Source organism: Neoarius graeffei, chromosome 17 (genome assembly GCF_027579695.1).
Source record: "Neoarius graeffei isolate fNeoGra1 chromosome 17, fNeoGra1.pri, whole genome shotgun sequence".
Classification (NCBI taxonomy): domain Eukaryota; kingdom Metazoa; phylum Chordata; class Actinopteri; order Siluriformes; family Ariidae; genus Neoarius; species Neoarius graeffei.
In genome coordinates, this window is record NC_083585.1 from 55,670,079 (window position 1) to 55,692,785 (window position 22,707).

General features: G+C 40.8%; 1 protein-coding gene across 1 annotated transcript; it reads left to right on the forward strand.

The window, feature by feature from the left end:
- The first annotated feature begins 1,825 nt into the window (after positions 1-1,825).
- Positions 1,826-16,571, forward strand: hspa13 (heat shock protein 70 family, member 13). The gene is made up of 5 exons (XM_060897757.1): positions 1,826-1,926; positions 6,817-7,157; positions 8,677-8,890; positions 10,881-11,048; positions 14,448-16,571. Exons 1-5 carry the CDS (start codon positions 1,902-1,904, stop codon positions 15,008-15,010), a joined length of 1,311 nt encoding a protein of 436 aa, XP_060753740.1. The 5' UTR covers positions 1,826-1,901; the 3' UTR covers positions 15,011-16,571.
- The last annotated feature ends 6,136 nt before the right edge of the window (positions 16,572-22,707 follow it).

Genomic DNA, 22,707 nt, shown 5'->3' on the forward strand with positions numbered 1-22,707 from the left:
TAAGGAAATGGGGTGGAGCTAAGCAATTCTTGTTGGGGGTGTGGCAAATTAATATTAATTATCTATACCTAGATGGCAATTTTGAGGGTCTTCTTTTAAATTGTTTTAAAATTATGCAATCATTAAAGATGTAAAAAAAAGACGTTTAGACATTACCAATGTTATATTTATTGATAAGCAAACAAACAAATAAACATAGTCATGGCATTTTTAGCATTTTATCACTAGACTGCTATTTGCATTTTGAGTTTTTGTGTTAACATTCAATTTCAAGTCACTTAAATAACCAAAAAGCTAAAATAGTGGTATCTTAATAACAAGTTGTAGTTCAGAAGGCTGGATTTATTGGAATAGGGACTGTAATGCATCACAATAATAATAAGTATAATACATGCATCTTATATCCTAGGTCTTTATTTTTATTTATATTGATTAAAGAAAGAAAGCACACACACAGAGGAAGTGAAATTCCTCTCTGCATTTAACCCATCTGAAGCAGTAAACACACACACACACACACACACACCCAGAGCAGTGGGCAGCCATGCTAACAGCGCCCGGGGAGCAGTTGGGAGTTAGGCGCCTCGCTCAAGGGCACCTTATTAACCTAACCGCATGTCTTTGGGGGAAACCGGAGCACCCGGAGGAAACCCATGCAGACACGGGGAGAACATGCAAACTCCACACAGAAATGCCCCCGTCGGTCACTGGGCTCGAACCCAGAACCTTCTTGCTGTGAGGCGATCGTACTGACCACTACACCACCGTGCTGCTAATTATATGTTCATTTCACTCCAGAAATATAAAGCGATATGCCTTATTGGGCTCAGATATTTTGGTTAAAGTATCTTAACATGGGGTGGCACGGTGGTGTAGTGGTTAGCGCTGTCGCCTCACAGCAAGAAGGTCCGGGTTTGAGCCCCGTGGCCGGCGAGGGCCTTTCTGTGCGGAGTTTGCATGTTCTCCCCATGTCCGCGTGGGTTTCCTCCGGGTGCTCCGGTTTCCCCCACAGTCCAAAGACATGCAGGTTAGGTTAACTGGTGACTCTAAATTGACCGTAGGTGTGAATGTGAGTGTGAATGGTTGTGTCTATGTGTCAGCCCTGTGATGACCTGGCGACTTGTCCAGGGTGTACCCCGCCTTTCGCCCGTAGTCAGCTGGGATAGGCTCCAGCTTGCCTGCGACCCTGTAGAACAGGATAAAGCGGCTAGAGATAATGAGATGAGATGTTGATTCCTTTCAGTGATATGTATTAATATTGTCCTCCACTTATTTTAATGTAAATGTATGACCAAGAATACATTTCTTGCTGAATTGTTTGTTACATGTTTTATTGTGTTTTTTTTTAAATCATATCTACATCTACATCACCCAACCATACATACATTTAACCTAAATACCACACAGAATATGATTTGACCACAGTACACAACACCATCTCGGAAGTTTATTTTGCCCTATCCAATATGGCGGAAGAAGTGACGTAGATAGCAAGCACGGCTAATTCGGTGGCGAAACCGTTTTAGATATTAATTATCAATGTTTAGACATATAAATGCTATTAAATAATTAATTATTTTACAAACTGAATTTATTTTTAAAGTTATTTATTTCTGGATAATTGTTGAGTCTTGAGAGGTAAAATCGCAGAGATACAAGGCGGAACTTCCGGAAAGTGGTCCGCGCAGAGCATTATGGGACATGTAGTTGTGAAAACTTTGATTCAGTGTGTAAGTGCAGGAAGAAAGACTACATTTCCCATAAACACAACACTCTCCGGTTAGGTGGACGTGGACAAACTGGATGGTAAATATGTTCGTCTGCCGGCTCGGTTTCAGTTCCGAGTTCCTGAATGAACGTCACTTTAGTTGGTGTTATTTATTAAAAGACGTGGAGCAGAAATGGCAGGAGAGATGTCTGTAATCGGTGAGTTATTTCTCGGGTTAGCTGTTTAGTCAGAATATTTAGCGATATTTCGGGGAAATGTATAAATAGTTAGTGATTGTTGCTCATTTCCGGGTCTCGTGCGCTAAGCCCATGCTGTTGTCAAGGTAACGGTTATATAGGCTAATGATTATTATATTTCTGTGATAACTGATTAATGTGTTTAACTGAATAGTTATTGTTTAATATTATTTATAAAATCCACAAAAGCTGGTCTAGTTAGCCAGCTAAGTTTCATAGCTCGCCTGATAACATCTTCAACTCAGACTATAATATTTATAATAATAATAATAATAATAATAATAATAATAATAATTAGCACCAAGATTCAGTAGAAATGATTAAATAAAAATATCGAGATTAAAGTGTTTAAAAACGAGGACATTTATAGGTTTATAGTAAACATTTAGGAACACAGTCTTAAAAATGTCTGTTTATATCATGGGCACCAGTATGATGGTGTACCTTTAAAATATTTTAAAATATTATTATTATTATTATTATTATTATTATTATAGTACATCACTTTTGATTTGAAATAATTACATTTTTATCATGATGCATGCTGTACTAGTTGTGCATTCGTCCAATCAGATGCTCTCTAGAACGTTAATGTCGTTATGTCCTGCCCCTTGGGGCGGGGCTTGCTCGACAAGAGCAGCTCCTTAACAGTAACAGCTTGGTCAGGTGTGTGTGTGTGTGTTATGTGTGTCTTCATGGACATTATTCCCTACGATTCTCTCATCAACTCAATCTCAGGGATGGCGCTAAGATTTTTATACCCCCGCTCCGTAGGAGGGGGTGGGTATACTGGTTATACTGGGGGTATACTCTGTCCGTCCGAAACAACCTTTTTCTCAGCAACGACAAATCATAGCCACTTCAGCTTGTATACCAGGGATGGGCAATTATTTTTTCCCTGGGGCCACATGAGAAACAGAAAATTTTGTGGAGGGCCGGACCAAAAGGCTGAACTAAATTCTGCATAATGTTAATTGTATTTCTTTATATAAAGCAGTAAATAACATTGTTTTTACAAGCTGCTAAGACTGGTAAGAGTATGGAAAAAAACGAGGTTGCCTTACAAAAAATGTCATTTATTCAATCAAATTTCCCAAAACAATGGTTAACAAAATGTGAACGTTTGTACCTTTTTTTTTTTCAGTCACATTCACCCCAAAACACAATAAAGACATCACAATATTGTCTTTCTACTCCAAATATCAAGCAAGATACATCATATTATAAAAATGATGCCCACATTTGTAGTCTAATCACCTCATTTGGTGTTTTTCATTTGTTCAGTGAGAGAAATCTCGTCTCTGTTGGTCTTTAACGAGCGCATCAGAGTCAGGTTGAATGTCTGAGGTGGAGATGCGAAGCACAGCTGACAGATGATCATCAGTCGATTCGGTGTAGGAATCAGATCTACAGATCGGCTCGGGCTCCGGCGCCTGCTGGTGACGTCACACTATGTGATTGGCTGGACCGTTTGAAGGATGACGTACAAGTTTGTGGTTGGTCTGGACAAATTACGGAAGTAGTTATCGCGGGATTAGGTTTCGTGGGATTTCATGTCATGTTCATGTCGCGCGCATTGCGTTTTTGTTGAACACAACTTCAAAATAAAAGCAATGCACATTCAGTCCATGCATGAGGTAAAATTAGAAAATACCTTTATTTTGTAATTTCTAATTAACCTTACGCGGGCCGGTCAGAATGAACCAAAGGGCCGGATGCGGCCCGCGGGCCGGAAAATGCCCAAGTCTGGTGTATACCGTTTTCAGGTCTGTTGCACATGGACTTCCTGTTTACCACCTGAATGTATTTACGAAAAAGAGAGAAAGAAAAAGAAAGCACAACTTTATTCATCACACACTTGTGAAATTTCCTCTCTGCATTTAACCCATCTGAAGCAGTGAACACACACATACCCAGAGCAGTGGGCAGCCATGCTAACAGCGCCCGGGGAGCAGTTGGGAGTTAGGTGCCTCGCTCAAGGGCACCTCAGCCCAAGGCCGTCCCATATTAACCCAACTGCATGTCTTTGGACTGTGGGGGAAACCGGAGCACCCAGAGGAAACCCACGCAGACACGGGGAGAACATGCAAACTCCACACAGAAAGGCCACTGGGTTCGAACCCAGAACCCTTCTTGCTGTGAGGTGACCGTGCTAACCACTACACCACCGTGCTGCCCCAAAACATATAGCGTGGAATTACAAAATTTTTGTAACACATTTTTCTCAGCAACTACAAATCACAACTGCTTGATATTCGGTACCGAGCTTCAGCTTGGGGTTCTATACCGTGTGTACCATTTTCAGGTCTGTCTCACATCAACTTCCTGTTCACCGACTCAATGTATTTACGAAACATGTAGGGTGGATTTTGACACTATTTCAAGACGCAGAATGACAGTTTACCAGAATGCTGTTTGAAATCCCTGGGGAGAGACACTGCTCTTTACTTACTTGTTTCAGGGTTCATTATTTGTTGAAGTCAACATTCATAATAAGTGTCCTATTCCTTCAATTGCTTGCATTCTGATATAAGCGAGGGGGGGGGATACGTAAGGGAGCAGGAGCTCACAGTTGACCTTGTTTGTTCTGGGTCCAGGGACCCACATGATTTGGCATGTTTTGTAGGTCCCAAATATTTTATATATTTTTATATATCACACTCAGAGAAGGGTGGCACGGTGGTGTAGTGGTTAGCGCTGTCGCCTCACAGCAAGAAGGTCTGGGTTCGAGCCCCGTGGCCGGCGAGGGCCTTTCTGTGTGGAGTTTGCATGTTCTCCCCGTGTCCGCGTGGGTTTCCTCCGGGTGCTCCGGTTTCCCCCACAGTCCAAAGACATGCAGGTTAGGTTAACTGGTGACTCTAAATTGAGCGTAGGTGTGAATGTGAGTGTGAATGGTTGTCTGTGTCTATGTGTCAGCCCTGTGATGACCTGGCGACTTGTCCAGGGTGTACCCCGCCTTTCGCCCGTAGTCAGCTGGGATAGGCTCCAGCTTGCCTGCGACCCTGTAGAACAGGATAAAGCGGCTACAGATAATGAGATGAGATCATTAAAACAGAGAAAATGCAGTGAGAAGGTACATTCCAACATCTATGTCGGTAATTCTATGCTAGGTCACATATCTATATCGTCACTCCAGTCGTTTGGGGGAATTTTGTACAGATCATAACCGCTAATAAACTCTAATTTCTGTGTATATATCAATCCTTTACTTCTTTCTGACTTGGATTATCCGAGTAATCCGGTAGTAAAGCTTTTTTAACTGTTGCTTTCTTTGAACTACAGATGTCTGACGTCTTCAGTATCGCTTATTTTCAGTATATAAACAAAGTTCACTTGTCCCCCGGGACAAGGGTAGCAATGGCTGATAACGTAAGTGTGACGTCAGCACTAGGGGACCTTTTCGTTCTGTTTACTTTTGCTTTATTTGTTAAACAACATAATCTAACAGATTTGCCAAGGCATTTGGGGAAAAAGGCTTCAAGTCAAAGTCCTGCGTCCTGGGACGCGTTAAAATCCTGAACATGCCTTTTTTGGTGTTTTTTTTGTGTGTAAAAATGCACAATTTCTGCGTTAACATGATCCCTGAATCTAATAAATGGTTGGAGTTGATTTTGTTTGGAAGAAGGTGCGAGTTATTAGCCTAGTAAACTAGACCCACTCGCCTAGCGGCCAAAAATATTTTTGCCTAGCGAGTGGGTCTAGCCTCGCACCATATAAACAAAAACACCCCGGGCATCAAATCGTGCCCGCCAATCACAACGCAAGGTTTTTGTTTGGATTCTTTGGGCGGGCTTTTGCAGGAGTGACAACAAAGCTGCGCGACGCTGGAGACAGCACAACAGGAAAGATGGCTACGGCTAGTGAACAGCGCGCGTTTGACTCCGCTTTGGAATCAGTTTTAGAAGAATTAGACTTGGAGTTTTGGTTGAAACATGAGCAGGAAGAGGCTCTCCGCTCATTCCTTTTCAAGAAGGACGTTTTCGCCGTTTTGCCGACCGGCTATGGCAAAAGTCTGATCTACCAGCTGGCTCCGCTCGTAGCCAAAAGGATGGGGCTAGTTTGTGCAGTACGAAGAATTAATAAACAGCTTTGAAACATTACTTTTTGATTGTTTCTTATTTTCCCGTTATTTTAAATTTAAGGGAAATTATTTCACCAAACACCACTAAATAAAAACTCTCAAAAACAGTTTAAGCAAACCCTTGAAAAACACTTGGGGAAAAAAAAATGAGTGTATGTGGTACAGACTCCAAACTTGTGGTCATTATCTCCAAACTTCTTAATATCTAGAACCTGTTTATTAATTAATACGCATTTTGAAAAATTATTTATTTCAAGGTCTCCCCCACTGCTTTCTGTCGCTCTGACTACGTCACAGTCACTGTTGCACTGATTGGTCAGAGCGTTGGCCTATACGCACAGAGACAGTTTGAAAGACAGCGGGTTGTTCCTCCCACACCCTTCACAAATGTCTACGGATCGAGGCCAGACTAAATATTCACATTTAGTCTGGCTTGCCAGGCTAGCGAGTTATGTGATTTATTATCATTTTTTTTTTTAACCCAGCAGGTGGGGCTGTTTAGCGCAGTAAAGACAGATTGAGAAGTAGGCCTGGGCGATATGATACTATGATATTGTGATAAATTCCATCATGATACATTGTTTTGAGATATCGTGGGTATCGTGATGTTTTTCTAATCAAAAAAAAAAAGTTAATCATGATTACAGACTCTGGAACACAATTCTGTCTTTATATATCATTAGGATTTCATCATCATTTGAGCGACCATTTAGGATGTGTAAGATGTCTCTTGGTGACAGTAAATTGTCTTTTCCTTTTTCTCCCCCCAGGTTCTGTGATCCTGGCGTTATTCCTCGCCGGGTATCTCGGACAGCAGTATCTGCCTCCTCCTAAACCCCGAGTCATCGGGCTCGACCTCGGGACGACGTTCTGCTCAGTAGGAGTCTTCCAGCCGGGGACAGGGGACGTAGAGGTGATCGGAGACGAGAAGGGAAGAAAAAGCATCCCGAGTGTGGTGTCCTTCACCGAGACGGGTGTATACGCCGGACACGAAGGACAGGAACTGGCAGACATCAACCCGCAAAATACAGTTTACGACGCTAAACGATTTATCGGGAAGATTTTTGACCAGAAGACGTTGGAGCAGGAGAGCGCTCGATACCCCTTCAAGGTAAAAAAAAAAAAAGTGCACTTTTATTCTAAGTGTTTCTCTGAACTTTAGCCTCCACTTTTCACGAACCTGAGTACGCAGGAGTACGACAAATTGGTGAAAGAACCCGTGTGTGTGTGAGATACACGATATGGTGTGTGGAGTGCAAAAGTTTTCACATCGTATAGGATATTAGATTTCAGACTTGTTTTAATAAGTAAAAAATGAAAATATATGCATGTATGAATGTTTATACTGTGTGTATGTATAATCTATTACATCACTGTTTCTATAGTAACAATAGCTACATAACCAAAGTCTTAACAAATTGTTATAAATTAAGAAAAAGGTATCAACGTTAACACGAAGAAATTTTCTTTTTTGTTTAACGTTTATGGAAGGAGTCTCCAGTGTCCTTGATGTTCCACAACATTAAACGGATAAAAAGTACAGCCTGTTGTTCTCGATGTTAAAGAGAAGCGTGTTTTTTTTAAAATTTCGAACAAATTGCCGCGGTGTAAGACAGTGTTTCTGCGAAGCGCCATCTAGTGGATCGCAATTTTTTTTGTTTGTTTCAAGTTGAAGCTAATCTTTAGTCAGGTACAATTTCTGGTTTAAATCCAGCGTCACATCCGCCTCATTAGATATGTGAGACATGAAGTGGTGGTCAGCTGAGCTCACTGTTCACAAAGCGTTACCATCACTGGCGCGCCTCGCTAGTCGTTAAAACGCCCTACGCTTGCGTTGTTTGTTTGAATCGAACAAACTGTGAAACTGATAAGTTTTTTCAGGGTTCCGCATGAAGTGATAAAGGCCGAAAGAGCAAAGGATTTTACTAAAAGAAACAATGATGAGAAAGGTGGCTCTTGAACCTTTCGCTGTGATAGAAGTCAAGTTGAAGAATGTTTGTTTGAGTTTGCAGTGATCACTTCGTGAAAGGTTTGTAAATTCATCTGATTTTTCGTTCGGATTCGCAAATCACCTTTTTCACCATTTTCTGTTATTTCGTGATGTTTTGAAGCTCAGGAGACGCTCAAGTCCTCAGATGTGTTTTCGTTTACCGTTTTATCGTGGTTGCCATGTTGTAAACTAACGCGTATATATAATTAACGTAATCAGATCAATCAAAGTCCTTCCCACGCCATGTGGCGGCGCCGATCTCCGTTTCCGTAGCCCTCGGCCTCTCGCCTATTACATAGCTAGGGTTACAGTGGGGTGGTGGGGGGGGGCGGGTCCTCTGGTAACTGCGAGAGTTTGACTTCCCACTCGTATCCGGATTGCAGCGTGCCTTGTCAGACGGCAGTAGGTACCGTTTTTATGATGGTCTTTGGTACGACCTGACCGTGAGTAGAACTCGCGATCTCCCGATCGAGAGGCAGACACGCTAACCGCTAGGCCAACTCGCGGTATAAAAAATTAAACGTTACAGGAAAAAAAAAAAAGTTTGCATCTGAGCAGCATATTCCCCTTTGGTGTATAATCCGGGCTTCCTGAAGCTCGAGAGAGTTCTAAGCTGTGCATCATGATTGCGTTCATGCAGGTCGTGCTGAACAACGGCAGCGCCGAGTTCCTGCTCCATACAAGCAGCACGTTCAGCGTGAGCCCGGAGTTCATCAGCTCTCGGCTGCTGATGAAGATGAAGAAAATGGCGGAGCAGCACCTCGGGGTCCCCGTCGACAAAGCGGTGATATCAGTGCCAGCAGAGTTCGACGAGACGCAGAGGAACTACACCATCAAAGCCGCCACTTTAGCAGGTCCGTCAGCCATTAAACCACGTGCTTAATCTACAACAATAATCTTTATTACCCTTATTAGCACTATTTACATGTTTCGAATGGATATTTTCATAAGTTTTTACTTGGCATTTTTAGCCATCGAGGGTTATTTCAGGTTGCCAGTGCCCTCAGTCTATTTTTATTCAAACTTATGAGAAATATCTGTTCAGAAAACCGTAAACGGCACTAATAAGGGTAATAAAGATGATTGTTGTTGTCTACACACTCTAGCTGCAGCAGTTAATTTATAGCGGTTAATGGATCCGATCAGGACTTCCTGCAACTTCCGGGTGAATTTATGATCATCGTAAAGCAAAAGTACTGCAGGACTGTGTGCACTAAATCTAAGGCTTCAATAAAATACTTTCAATTTAGTTTTTAGTTTTAAAGACCACTTGGTAAAAAAAAAACAGCTTGTTTCTTTTGTTTAAAAAGCCGTTAAAATGTTCATTCGTGAAAAAAAAAAATGCAGGGCATTAGTATAATAAATTAGCAAAACTCCAAGACTTTCCTTCGTTTGCAAACAGACCCGATATTTTCCGATTCGCTCACGCGTTCGTCTTCCTAAACCTCCAAGCCCCGCCTCTTTGTACTGCTAACATGGTCTTCATTTGCATACTGTGACCTGGTTGGCTCTTGATATTGATGATGCAGTGTTGTGAACATTTGCTTGCAACGTATCTCACATCATCATCATCATCTTACAGTATGAATAACGAGTCATGTCGGCACTGTATACACTCGTGATGTGATCGAAGAAGGCGGAGCATGTTTAACCCTCATCCTACCATGCTATTTTACACCTTAATCTTACCATGTGGGGTCCGTTTGGACCCCAATACTTTAAAATTAAAGCTTATAAAGACAAAATCACCAGATAAGTTTTGTTCAGAACATCTTGTATTAATAACAGCAATACACTAAAGGGCCCAAGGCATAAAGAACACACTTAACCTTCATCCTACCAGCCGATTTTACATACACAAACTACCAGGCGGGGTCCGTATGGACCCCAGGAGGGAATACCTTGAAATCAATGCAGTAAGAACCAATTCAATGCAGCAAACAGACATAACTTTATTGAAGAACAAAATCCACTATGGCTGAATATCAATGATGTATTATAAATGCAATAACATTGCAATAATATTGCAATAACTAGCATACATGTCGCAAATTATAGCGCCACAAAAAAAATTGGCATTATATACATGATTTTTGCAGCTCATGCAGCTGTAAAACATTCTGGATTACAACTTAGGTCTTTTCTTACAGAATTTAAAACAAAAAAGTAATTGTAAAATAATTTAGGGCTTTTGTTTTGCAGCCTGTGCTTATTGCAGCAGTGGGGTCCACACGGACCCCAAGAAGGAATGCCTTGGTAGTTTCATTATGGAACATAAAAGAAATAAAAGAAGTTAACTTTCAGTGTGCTATTCAATTATAAAATGAAAGACAGATAAACTTTACTCTGGGGTCCGGTTGGACCCCAGTAACAAATTAATTATACCTTCACAATGCAAAAAGCTGATCTTCCGGTGCTTTAGTGTTTTAATTAAGACATAAATTCCGACAAATTCATAAAACGGTGAGGCAGTATGTCACATATTTTTAAAATGGCAAACAAACATATAGGTGCGGGGTCCAGATGGACCCCACTTGGTAGGATGAAGGTTAAGTGAGACGAATCACGCCGTGGCATGCTTGGAAAGGAAAATAATCAACAACAGGGTGGTGTGATGACGTCGAGGAAATATCTTCCTGAACGTGATTATTTTCCTCTAACAGCATGTGACAAAGTATATTGTAGCAAGTTGCCAATATTATTGATTTTTATGTTTATAGTTGTGTTGCGGAAGCGCCGTGAAACAAGTCGGTTCCTGTTACCGTTTGTGTTATAGCAGGTGTAAACAGTGCATTTATTTTATTAGTAGTAGTAGGTTGTGATTCTGTGGGTTTTGTTCTTCAGGGCTGGACATCTTGAGGGTCATTAACGAGCCCACAGCGGCGGCGATGGCATACGGGCTTCATAAAGCGGACGTGTTTAACGTGCTGGTGGTGGATCTGGGAGGAGGAACGCTGGATGTGTCTCTGCTCAATAAGCAGGGCGGGATGTTCCTCACCAGGGCCATGGCAGGTCAGAACAAAGCACAACAAAATACAGGGCTGTGCAAAAGTCTTTTTTTTTTTTTTTTTTTCTCTCCCTTCATACAAACTTTGTTATAGATTTCTATTTTATGACTTCTATGGAATCAATTTTGTGCCAAAATGTTCATACAATACTTTTGAAATATCAAACAAAAGCGACAAATCAAAATACAAAAAAAAAGTCAATTTTTTTGGACTGGCAAACAAATTTTGTGTAATTGTGCAAAATATCAGTCTATTACTCTTCAGAAACCTTTTATTTTTGTTCCACGTCTTTCTCAGTTTTGTTTGATGTAATTTATTTTGGTTGCGATTCCAGCTTTCTCGTTTGCGCTCCCTGACTTTTTGCTTGCAGTTTTGGCACAAACTTCACGTGTGGGTGGGCTGTCCAGGAATGCATTCCCATTGGCTAACTTGTGTTTGACTGACAGCTACGCTCAGCCATTCCCTACTCGGATTCTGGCGGACTGTTTGACGAGTGACCGATCCATTGACGGTAAACAAGGATCGAGTGGACTTCAGTGGCGACTATGATATTGAATTAATTCAACAAAGTGTAAATTCAATATCATAGTCGCCACTGAAGTCCACTCGATCCTTGTTTACCGTCAATGGATCGCTCACTCGTCAAACAGCCCACCAGAATCCGAGTAGGGAATGGCTGAGTGTAGCTGTCAGTCAAACACAAGTTAGCCAATGCGAATGCATTCCTGGACAGCCCGCCCACACGTGAAGTTTGTGCCAAAACTGCAAGCAAAAAGTCAGGGAGCGCAAACGAGAAAGCTGGAATCGCCACCAAAATAAATTACGTCAAACAAAACTGAGAAAGACGCGGAACAAAAATAAAAGGTTTCTGAAGAGTGATAGACTGAGATTTTGCACGATTACATGAATAATTTGTTTGCCAGTCTAAAAAAAATTGACTTTTTTTGTATTTTGATTTGTCGTTTTTGTTTGATATTTCAAAAGTATTGTATGAACATTTTGGCACAAAATTGATTCCATAGACTTCTACATTGAGTCAAAATATTACAAAAACATTTTAGAGTCCAAACATTTTTTTTTTTTCCCCCAGTACAAAATTAAACGTTAAAAGTCAGTCCCTTCCCACACCATGTGGCGGCGCCGATCTCAGTTTCCGTAGCCCTCAGCCTCTCGCCTATTACATAGTTCGGGTTACAGTGGGGGGCGGGTCCTCTGGTAACCGCGAGAGTTTGACTCCCCACTCGCATCTGTATTGCAGCGTGCCTTGCCAGACGGCAGTAGGTACCATTTTTATGATGTTCTTTGGTACGACCCGACCGTGAGTAGAACTCGCGATCTCCCGATCGAGAGGCGGACACGCTAACCGCTAGGCCAACTTGCGGTATAAAAAATTAAACGTTACAGGAAAAAAAAAAAAAAAGTGTGTATCTGAGCAGCGTATTCCATAAGAGCCACTTTTCAGATTAAAAAGAAAACATAATGAAGGCTGCTGGGTTTTGGTGCAAAATGAAGAAGTGTGTGTGTGACGGTCAAAGTGTCCAGAAGAACTGGGGCTGGTTCTGGAAGATGCTCAGTAAAACCTACAGATCATTTCCGCATAAAACTGCACTCACTGGACCTCAGACTACTATTTTTTTTTTAAAGCAAAGGGTCGTCTCGTGTCAAATATTGACTGTTACATTTATTATGGCTTACTGATTACTGTATTATTATTTTTTTTTAATGTTGAAACATTTAATTTCATTATTTTTAAGCCATTTTTGGTCGATGGCATTTCTTTACATGCGCCTCAGACTTTTGCACAAGACTGTTGCCCCTTTTCCACCAAAGCAGTTCCAGGGCTGGTTCGGGGCCAGTGCTTAGTTTGGAACCGGGTTTTCTGTTTCCACCGACAAAGAACTGGCTCTGGGCCAGAAAAACCGGTTCCAGGCTAGCACCAACTCTCTGCTGGGCCAGAGGAAAGAACCGCTTACATCAGCGGGGGGGCGGAGTTGTTAAGACCAACAACAATAACAAGACCGTGAAAGATCGCCATTTTTAAGTGACGAGAAGCAGCAGCTGTACAAACGCGAAGTCATCCATTATTGTTATTGTTGTTGCTGCTGCTTCCATGTTGTTTTTGCTTCGATATTCGCACCAAGGTTTATGCAAACGTAGCAACGTAATGACGTATACAGCGACGTAATGACAGCTCTGCGAGCTATGGAAAAGCAAACTGGTTCTCAGCTGGCTCGCAAGTTGAACAAGTTGTGAACCAGCACCAGCACTGGCCCCGAACCAGCCCTGGAACTGATTTGGTGGAAAAGGGGTATATGTGTCTACAAGTTTTGCTCAATAGGAGTCAAATTTAGAAAAATATATCCAGGCTTCTTTAGGGTAAGTGGAGAAATTATTATTATTATTATTATTATTATTATTATTAATAAAGTCATGTATCTCATGTGACCGTTATCTTACCCTGAACACAGTGGGCTACTCCTCTCGACTCCGCTTGGGTCAGCTGATTGTTGTGATTTTGTGGTGTTCCAAAACACATGCATTACCAACAGCGGAGTTGCGGTATGCCCTCTGGTGGACAAACTACACAATGACAACACTCATAACATGGTTGAAAGGATACATCTTCCATTTTTTTTTTTTTTTAATTGTCGTTTGGGTTTTCTAATTTATCTGATGCGATGTATCTGCGATTAGCTCACATCCTCTAATATTATCTGCATGCTGATTTACCAATCAGACTTTACTCGCTACTCTGTTTAAACCTGAAATAGTGGAAAAGCTCGCTTTCCTGTCTCTTTAGACTAACGGGGTTTGACGATGAAATAATTTTATCATGATATTTTAAAATGGAAAAATTGCAGTCAAGGGAAAAAATCATTATCACACTAGTTGAATAGAAATTCCATGAACACCATGAAGAAACAACAAAGTATTGTAACAAGCAGCCTTATTTATCAAGCTGGATCGTAACTTTGTTTGTTTGTTTGAAAATCATTTGTTGGAGCATTTTTCCAAGAAATGTGGCGTTCATGAAAACGATCATGCCACACATTTGCTCCATTTAAGGAGACTCGCGAATGTAAACTGCTTCGATTAATCGAATTAAAATCATGTAAATTGTGATGAGTTACTGATATTTTAAGTCGCTTACTTATTTAAATTAATCTCAATCTTTCCGAGTCCCTTTTCGATTCGGTTTTACCGTTCAGAAATGATAGGGTGTGCAAACTTTTGCACTCGGGTCTATATTAGTGAAAATGAATCCAGGTGTTTATGCTAAGATATATTTGGTATTCGAAACAAAGCCATACCAATAAATGTAAAGGAACTGAAAGTGTGACGGTTATCTGTTTCTAAACGACAGATGTGTTTTACATCTAACTCTCGGATCTCATCTGAACAGGAAATAATAAGCTCGGAGGCCAGGACTTCACCCAGCGGCTCTTCCAGTACGTCAGCGAGCGAGTGCTTCAACAGTACGGCGTCGCGCCGTCGTTAAAGGAGGACATCCAGCGTCTCCGTCAGGCCATAGAAGAAGCCAAACTCAACCTCACCGTCAATTCCAGCGTCTCCCTTCAAGTCCCTCTTCATCTCCAAACCACAGGAGCGCAGCAGGAGGAGCGCGTCACCTTCCAGCAGGAGCTCAGCCGCCAGCTCTTCGAGGAACTCAACGCAGATCTGTTCCAGAAGATTCTGGCCCCCATCAAGACGGTCCTGGAGGAGGGACGCCTGGAAAAGGACGAGGTGGATGAGGTCGTGCTGGTGGGCGGTTCCACGAGGATCCCCCGCGTTCGCCAGATCATCAGTGAGTACTTTGGGAAAGAAGTGAACACGCGCGTGGACCCAGACCTAGCCGTAGTGACGGGCGTGGCGCTCCAGGCAGGCATCATGGGAGGATCGTGGCCTCTGCAGGTCAGCGCCATCGAGATTCCCAACAGACGCCTGCACAAAACCAACTTCGGCTGAACCCCGAGTGGAAACATCATGCGGTGTTTCGTACAATTTGTCCAGCTTTTTTTAAATTTTTTTTGGACTGCTGTTGCGCTTCAACTAAAACGTAACAAACCACATAAGAGTTTCATCGTCAGTCTTTCGGCCACATGGATTTAAATAAAACAGTGTTGAATATTTGTATATCGAGCCATGTGGGCGGACCACGTGAGTGCATTTCTGAAAGGTTTGGAGAAGGTGCTCATCATCAAAAGTTTAGGGACCAAACTGTAGAGTTTCTACAGAAAATGAATGATAGACGTGTTGGTTGGACAATTGGCTGTATATAAAAGCACCATGTTAAAAAAGCATATAATTTAAATTAATTAATTATATTTATTCTGGCAAATTTGAACTGAGACCATACACTCTCAGAAAATAAAGTACAGTACTGTACCTTTAGCGGTACAACGGCTTGTCACTGGAGCAGTACCCTCGAAGGTACTCATTTGTACACTTTATATACTGCTTAGTAACATGTATGGACCTTTTTGGCGCTAAAAAGGTACACCTAGTTCCCTTGAGGTCCAATAATGAGCCTTAGGGGGTACATTAGTGTAGCTTGTACCTTGGGGGACAGAAACGGACTCCTACTGTAGCCCTATTTCTGACAGTGTAGTGATGGTTATGATGATGATGATGTGCTTTTTGCCTGGACTGAAGCTAGAAGGCCGCGTTCATGATGATCCATCAAGAACGCGCGTTAATATTAATGTCAGTCAGCGTGATGAGTTGAGACGAGAGATTCCAGGCAAACTCATCGTCACAGTCTCTTAGTCAAAATGTTACTGAAAATACAACTGGAGGGGTGCCAATAATAATTCACACCGATGGTTAAAGATGATGGGGGGGATGGGACACATCCAGAGCTGTATAATACAGCGCTACGTCTCAGTGTCTCTCGAGACCGTGACCCGTCATTCATCAGCTATTTATTTATTTATTTATTTATTTATTTCAAACATTTTGGTCTTTTATTAATGACTACTTTTAGTGAAGCCGGCATGTTTACAGTCATTTGTTTTTTGCTTTTTAGAAACTCGCTGCTGGTATTTGTGCGTCATGGACTGATCAGGCTTTTTTAGGTATTAGGAAAACAAATGCTGATCTGTTTCGCTAACCAGATAAGGGCAAAAAGTGACGTTTCTTTATAACCCCAATTCCAAAAAAGTTTGGACACACTGTAAACTGTAAATAAAAACAGAATGCAATGATTTGCAAATCACGGAAACCCTATATTTCATTGAAAATAGTACAAAGACAACATATCAAATGTCGAACCTGAGAAATTTTGGGTTTTTTTTGAAAAATATATGCCCATTTTGAATTTGTCATCAGCGACACGTTTCAAAAAAGTTTACCACTGTGTTGCATCACCTAGTTTTAACAACACTAAACATTAGGGCTGGGAATCGATCCAGATTTCCTGGATCGATTCCGATTCATAAGGTCACGATCCGATTCGATATCGATTTACTTAGATATTGCTGGATTGTCACTTTAAAGCAGGGGTGTCCAAACTGATCCATAAAGGGCCGTGTGGCTGCAGGTTTTCATTCCAGCCATGCAGCAGCACACCTGATTTGGCTTATTCAATCAACTGACACACCCACCCTTTAATCAAGGGTGGGTGTGGCTGCAAGTATTTGACTGTGTGAAGACAGTTCAGTTGATTGAATAAGCCAAATCAGGTGTGCTGCTGCATGGCTGGAATGAAAACCTGCAGCCACACGGCCCTTTATGGATCAGTTTGGAGACCCCTGCTTTAAAGTAAAAACTGTCCTTATTGACAGGAACAGCCCAATATGTGTTTGTGCATGTAATTTAACACCAAATGCCTTCTCCAGTGCAGTTTGATTCGCCGCAGGTTTAGCTGAAAATGTGTTGGCGTGGTGCCTGGATAAGTGGTTGCGGAGATTGGTTGTATTGCCACTATATTTTACCTCTATGTGGCACAGTTTGCACACTGCTTTTGTTCTGTCGACTTCGTCTCTGTCCTCGTAACGTTTGAATCCAAAGTAATGCCATACATCCAGTGATTTTAGCTGTGCAGCTTCAGCCATCTCGCGTTCTTAAGTTTCGGTTTCGTTTGCCGGCACCCGCTTTTTATAGCGGTCCTTGCGCGGTCGAGAAAATAGTGCCTATAGCCACCTGGAAGAGATCGATCCACACATTTTTGAATCGATCTCGTATTTTTTGAACGTGAATCGATATTGGATCGTGGATCGATCTTTTGAACCCAGCCCTACTAAACATTTGGGAACTGAGGAGACCAGTTTTGAAAGAGAAATGTTGTCCCATTCTTGCCTGATATACAATTTCAGTTGCTCAACAGTTCAGGGCCTCCTTTGTCGTATTTTGCGCTTCATAATGCACCAAATGTTTTAAATAGGAGACACGGCTGGACTGCGGGCAGGCCAGTTGAGCACCTAGACTCTTTTACTGCAGAGCCATGTAGTCTTTATACGTGCAGAAAGTAGTCTGGCATTGTCTTGCTGAAAGAAGGAAGGCCTTCCCTGAAAAAGAGGTTGTCAAGATGGCAGCATATTGGTCTGAAACGGTTTATATTAACCAAATTTAGTTTCTTAGCATTACACGACTTTTTCAGTCTTTTCTTGCCCCGTCCCAACTTTTCTGAAACTTATTGCTGACATCAAATTAAAAATGAACTTTTTTACTTTTCACAAAACAATACAGTTTCTCAGTTTCAACATGATTTGCAGATACTCACATTGTTTTATAGTGTCCCAACTTTTTTGGAATTGGGGTTATTTATATTTAAAAAAAAAAAAGTGATCATGTGATGTCTCAAACTCAACCGACATCCAAATATTTCTGTCAACTGTACAAAAAAAGTGTCAAAATGGATACTGTCCTTTACCTACTAATACATATGTAATATATTTTTGTCTTTTTATAATCTTACATTTTAAGCTTGATTTTTGAAGAAAAATGTTGCACTTTAATAAAAATGCAGAGGCTTAAATGCTTTGAAGACATCGCCTTTTCGTCAAAGTCTGGAATAAAAATCGTAATCGAGTTAATATTTTTATACACCTCAGAGAACTTGAATAGAAAGTTTGTATGTTTTGGGGCAAAATCTAAGAAGTAAAGTCTTGTTTTATTTTAGAATTTTTGAATAAACCAAGCCAAATGTTATCATTATTAGGCACATGATGTATGATACGGCAATAGTGATAAATTATGACGATTTGAATCTTTAGACAGCAGAGGACGTAACATTTAACAAGTAATCAGAGCTCTTTTTACAGACTGCTGAAAGATAGAGAGGAGAAGCAAATGGAGGGAATACAAATGTTCATGAAAGTTTTGAAGAAAAGGCTTATTTGACAAAAAGGAATATTTTAGATAATAGGCTATTATATTTTACTAAAACTGTGGGTGAGTATTGTTGGTTAAGAAAATGAAACAGGTGTTTTATTTAAAAGTAATATTTAAGTTGATCAAGAAAAGGGAAATAAATGTTACTTTTTCAAAAATATCGTGTGAAAATTGAATCGAACTTGGGTGAATTGTTATTGTTAATTTCTCGTTTTTTACATACTGAGACTTAAATGCTTAATTTCAAGTTTGCACTCATTGTAAAAAAAAAATTCTATACACTATCATTTTGGGATAAATTTATCACGTGTGATTTTAATAGTGTATATGATTTTTGGTTTCTTCTGTTCCTCAATTCTGGAAGGGAAAAAAAATCAGCTTCTCATTTAATTATTCCACTCTGTGTGAAATGTCATCTTCACCATCCAGCCGTCAAATTGTCGATTTATCATTTTCTTCCCAACATGTACAAAATATTAATAAAATATTGTGCTTCATGCTTTAAAAAATCCAAAATATTGTAAACGTGGAAAAACATTCATTTCATGTGACTTAATACATATTTTATACATAAAACGTCTCAAATATCAATAAACCCTCATGATTCTTGGCTGCTTCTATTCATCAGTTCTGAATAATTTAAAGGGTTTTTTTTCCTCCCTGATATTCAGCTCTTTGAAAAATAAGTTGTCGGTCATACAGCCAAAAAAAAAAAAAATCTAAATAGTTTTTTATACAGAATATAAATGAAATATCAGCCCTGGAGCTTAAATGTTTGTCAAAATCCAGCGAAAGTAAATGTTATTACAGAGTGGATGTGTGTACACCTGTAAGAACTGGATCTGAAACCCCCTTTTTTTGGGGGGGGGACAAAATGATGTATATGTGAGTGTACAGTACATTGTGTTTCTCTTGATTCACAAATTTGGGCTGTTCAACATTATTTTTTATTTATTTTTTTTTTTAAGATTGCAAATAATTATCATCGCACCAAAAAATAAATAAATAAACCACCAAAAAACCCACTCGTCACAAATATATATATATATATATATATATATATATATTTTAATATACATATTTTTATTTATTTGTTGACCAACATTTACAAAATAAAACAATAAAATCACAATTTGTTCATTGTCTCTTGTGTGCATGTGAAAAGGTTCCTACAGGTGAGGGACTTTCTGGAATATCATGGAATTTTAAAAAGTCTATTCCAGATGTTGAACATCAAGGGATTTGATCATATTTTGGGGAACATCAGGGAATTTTGTTTGTCTTGTATTTAAATTTTAGTTGCCATTTTGTCAAATTGTCAGCATTTTCCATGCAGTATTTAACGTCTATATTATAAACCTCTGTAAATTTAGTAAATAAAGCTCACAAATTGATGGGTTTAAAACACCGCGGCTGGTTTTTATCTGCTCAGAGTACTTCAAAAAGTTCTCGGCCTCGCCTGGAAACAAGGGGCTTAACTCCCATTTTGGGGTGTAACTGTATACCATCAAGCCTTATATCACTGTCTGGAAAAACTCAACTGAAAGAAGCAATCAAAGAATAAAGGCAAGGAAAGAAAGCTTTCAGCTGGCGTGATGTTTCTCCAGGACGATGCGCCCGTCCACACGATACGGGGGCGGGGGCAGAAGCAGCCAAACGTGGCTTTGAACTGTTACCCCGTGCACCTTACTCACTCGACCTGGCACCGCCTCACTTTGACTTCTATCTGTTTCCCAACTCGCCATTTTCAGAGTGACGATGATTGAGGAGGATCTGGAGGCTCAAGATGTGACGACCTTCTGCAAAAGGATAACGAAGCTTGAACATCGGTGAACCATGTGCACTGAAGTTATGTAGAAAAATAATGCAAGAATGATCTTTCTCCTGTGACGGTTTCTGGGTGAGGGAGGCCGAGAACTTTTTGAAGTACCCTTGTAAAGGCGGCCTGTTTTTCTGTTCATCATGGAAATTCAGCTTTTCAGCCAGGGAACTTGACATTTGACTTGAAGTAGGAACCCTATGAAGCATTTGTTAAACTCTCTCCTAACATGTCTACCAGTGCCATAACTTATAAACTGTTCATAGCAAATAAAACACGCTGAGCCCATGATAATGATGTGCCAAATGTTTTAAATAGGAGACAGGGCTGGACTGCAGGCAGGCCAGTTTAGCACCTGGACTCTTACTACAGAGCCATGCAGTTTTAATACGTGCAGTTTAGCATTGTTTTGCTGAAAGAAGAAAGGCCTTCCCTGAAAAAGATTTTGCCTCAATGGCAGCATATTGCTCTGTGAAGTTTTCTGGGTGAGGGAGGTCGAGAACTTTTTGAAGTACCCTCGTAAAGGCGGCCTGTTTTTCTGTTCATGATGGAAATTCAGATTTTCAGTCAGGGAACTTGACATTTGACTTGAAGTAGGAACCCTATGAAGTATTTGTTAAACTCTCTCCTAACATGTCTACCAGTGCCATAACTTATAAACTGTTCATAGCAAATAAAACACACTGAGCCCATGATGATGATGATGATGTACAATGACTGTCCAGTCTATACATAGAAACGCACAGTTTCCCAGTATTACTACACACAGCACTGAGACTCATTCCACTTCAGTGTAGAACGACATTAAAGAAAAACTCCACCCTGAAACATTATTCAATATTTTTAATCCTGAAATATCCGTGACGTTTGGCGATTCTGGCGCAAACTTGTCAGCTGTGCGTCGCTCTGAAACTAGCAAAGTTGCAACAAACTCTCAAGCATCAGGGCTAATGATCAGGTTCTGCTGTTCACTCCGAAAACCAAAATCTTTTCATTTCTTGTTCAATGTACAGCGTTAATGAGAAATCTAGATGTTGGAGAAACTGTGGGCATGTTGACGCAAATGTTGTATACTAAAGGTGATGATACGCGGGGCAACTTTTTGCTGGGCAATTGCGTTTCGACACTTTCCCATTGAGACTGGATAACAATTTCTACCTGAACAATTTTGATCATCTTGGGCAACTTTTTAAGATCATCCAATAAATCAGAGTACTAGCAGCGAATCACATGACCGCCGGAGAGCTTCGATGGCAGCGGAGTCTCAACGGCAGTGGAGCGAAGAAAAAGAGAGACAACTTCTATCTTTTTATGCTGGCAAGTTGTTCTGTGTAAACCCAAAGTGGTGAATTTACCTCATCAAATGCTTAACCAACAGGCATCTATTTTTATGTGCTCAGGTTGGAATTAAGACATCGATTTATTTTTTTTCAGCTAAATGTAAACTGCCGCTAGCTAACCACCGCTCCATAGAGACTGAATGGGATTTCGCTAACTAGCTGGGTTTTTGCTAACATAGTTAGCTGAAAGCTATCGCTAGCTATGTAGGGATAACGTTAGCAAAATAAAGGCTGAAGCCAAAACAAAAGTGACAGCTGCAAACGTTTCAGTGTCCATCTTTGCGGTGTCTGTCTCTCTGGCAATAGATTTGCTCTTATCTGATTGGTTGTTGCCAACAGCCCCCAAGCATAACTACACCATCACTTGTTTACCGCAATGCATTATGGGGGATGTAAGGTTTTATTCCTCATCTCATCTCATTATCTCTAGCCGCTTTATCCTGTTCTACAGGGTCGCAGGCAAGCTGGAGCCTATCCCAGCTGACTACGGGCGAAAGGCGGGGTACACCCTGGACAAGTCGCCAGGTCATCACAGGGCTGACACATAGACACAGACAACCATTCACACTCACATTCACACCTACGCTCAATTTAGAGTCACCAGTTAACCTAACCTGCATGTCTTTGGACTGTGGGGGAAACCGGAGCACCCGGAGGAAACCCACGCGGACACGGGGAGAACATGCAAACTCCACACAGAAAGGCCCTCGCCGGCCACGGGGCTCGAACCCGGACCTTCTTGCTGTGAGGCAACAGCGCTAACCACTACACCACCGTGCCACCCCGGTTTTATTCCTTTGTAAGGATAAATAATTGTAAGTATTTATTCTTGACCAAGAAGGCAGTAATTTATTTTGTGACAAAATTGTAAGGATTTATTCTTAATATTGTTCTGTTCTGTTCTATTTTACTATTTCAGCTAGAAGGCATTGAATTCTGCGTAACTTGACCAAGTTACTGTGTGACCTTCTGTCTAAGCTAGACACATTGCTCGAGACGCAATACTGATATCTTTTGGAACATTCTATCAGAACATAAGGTTGTGCGTAAATGTTGATATCTGTTAGAACATCTGCCAATATGAAATGTATACAGGATATATTTTTCACTCACACACATGATGGAATTAAGATGTGTTTTGCTCAGTCCAAGGTTTACTGACCTACGTCATC

Bases quoted from the DNA above. Each gene is read 5' to 3' on its own strand.
- hspa13 (XM_060897757.1), top strand. From the start codon at position 1,902: ATGGCAGGAGAGATGTCTGTAATCG. The intron at 7,158-8,676 runs GTAAAAAAAAAA...GCGTTCATGCAG, and splicing joins GCGCTCGATACCCCTTCAAG to GTCGTGCTGAACAACGGCAG. The intron at 8,891-10,880 runs GTCCGTCAGCCA...TTTGTTCTTCAG, and splicing joins CAAAGCCGCCACTTTAGCAG to GGCTGGACATCTTGAGGGTC.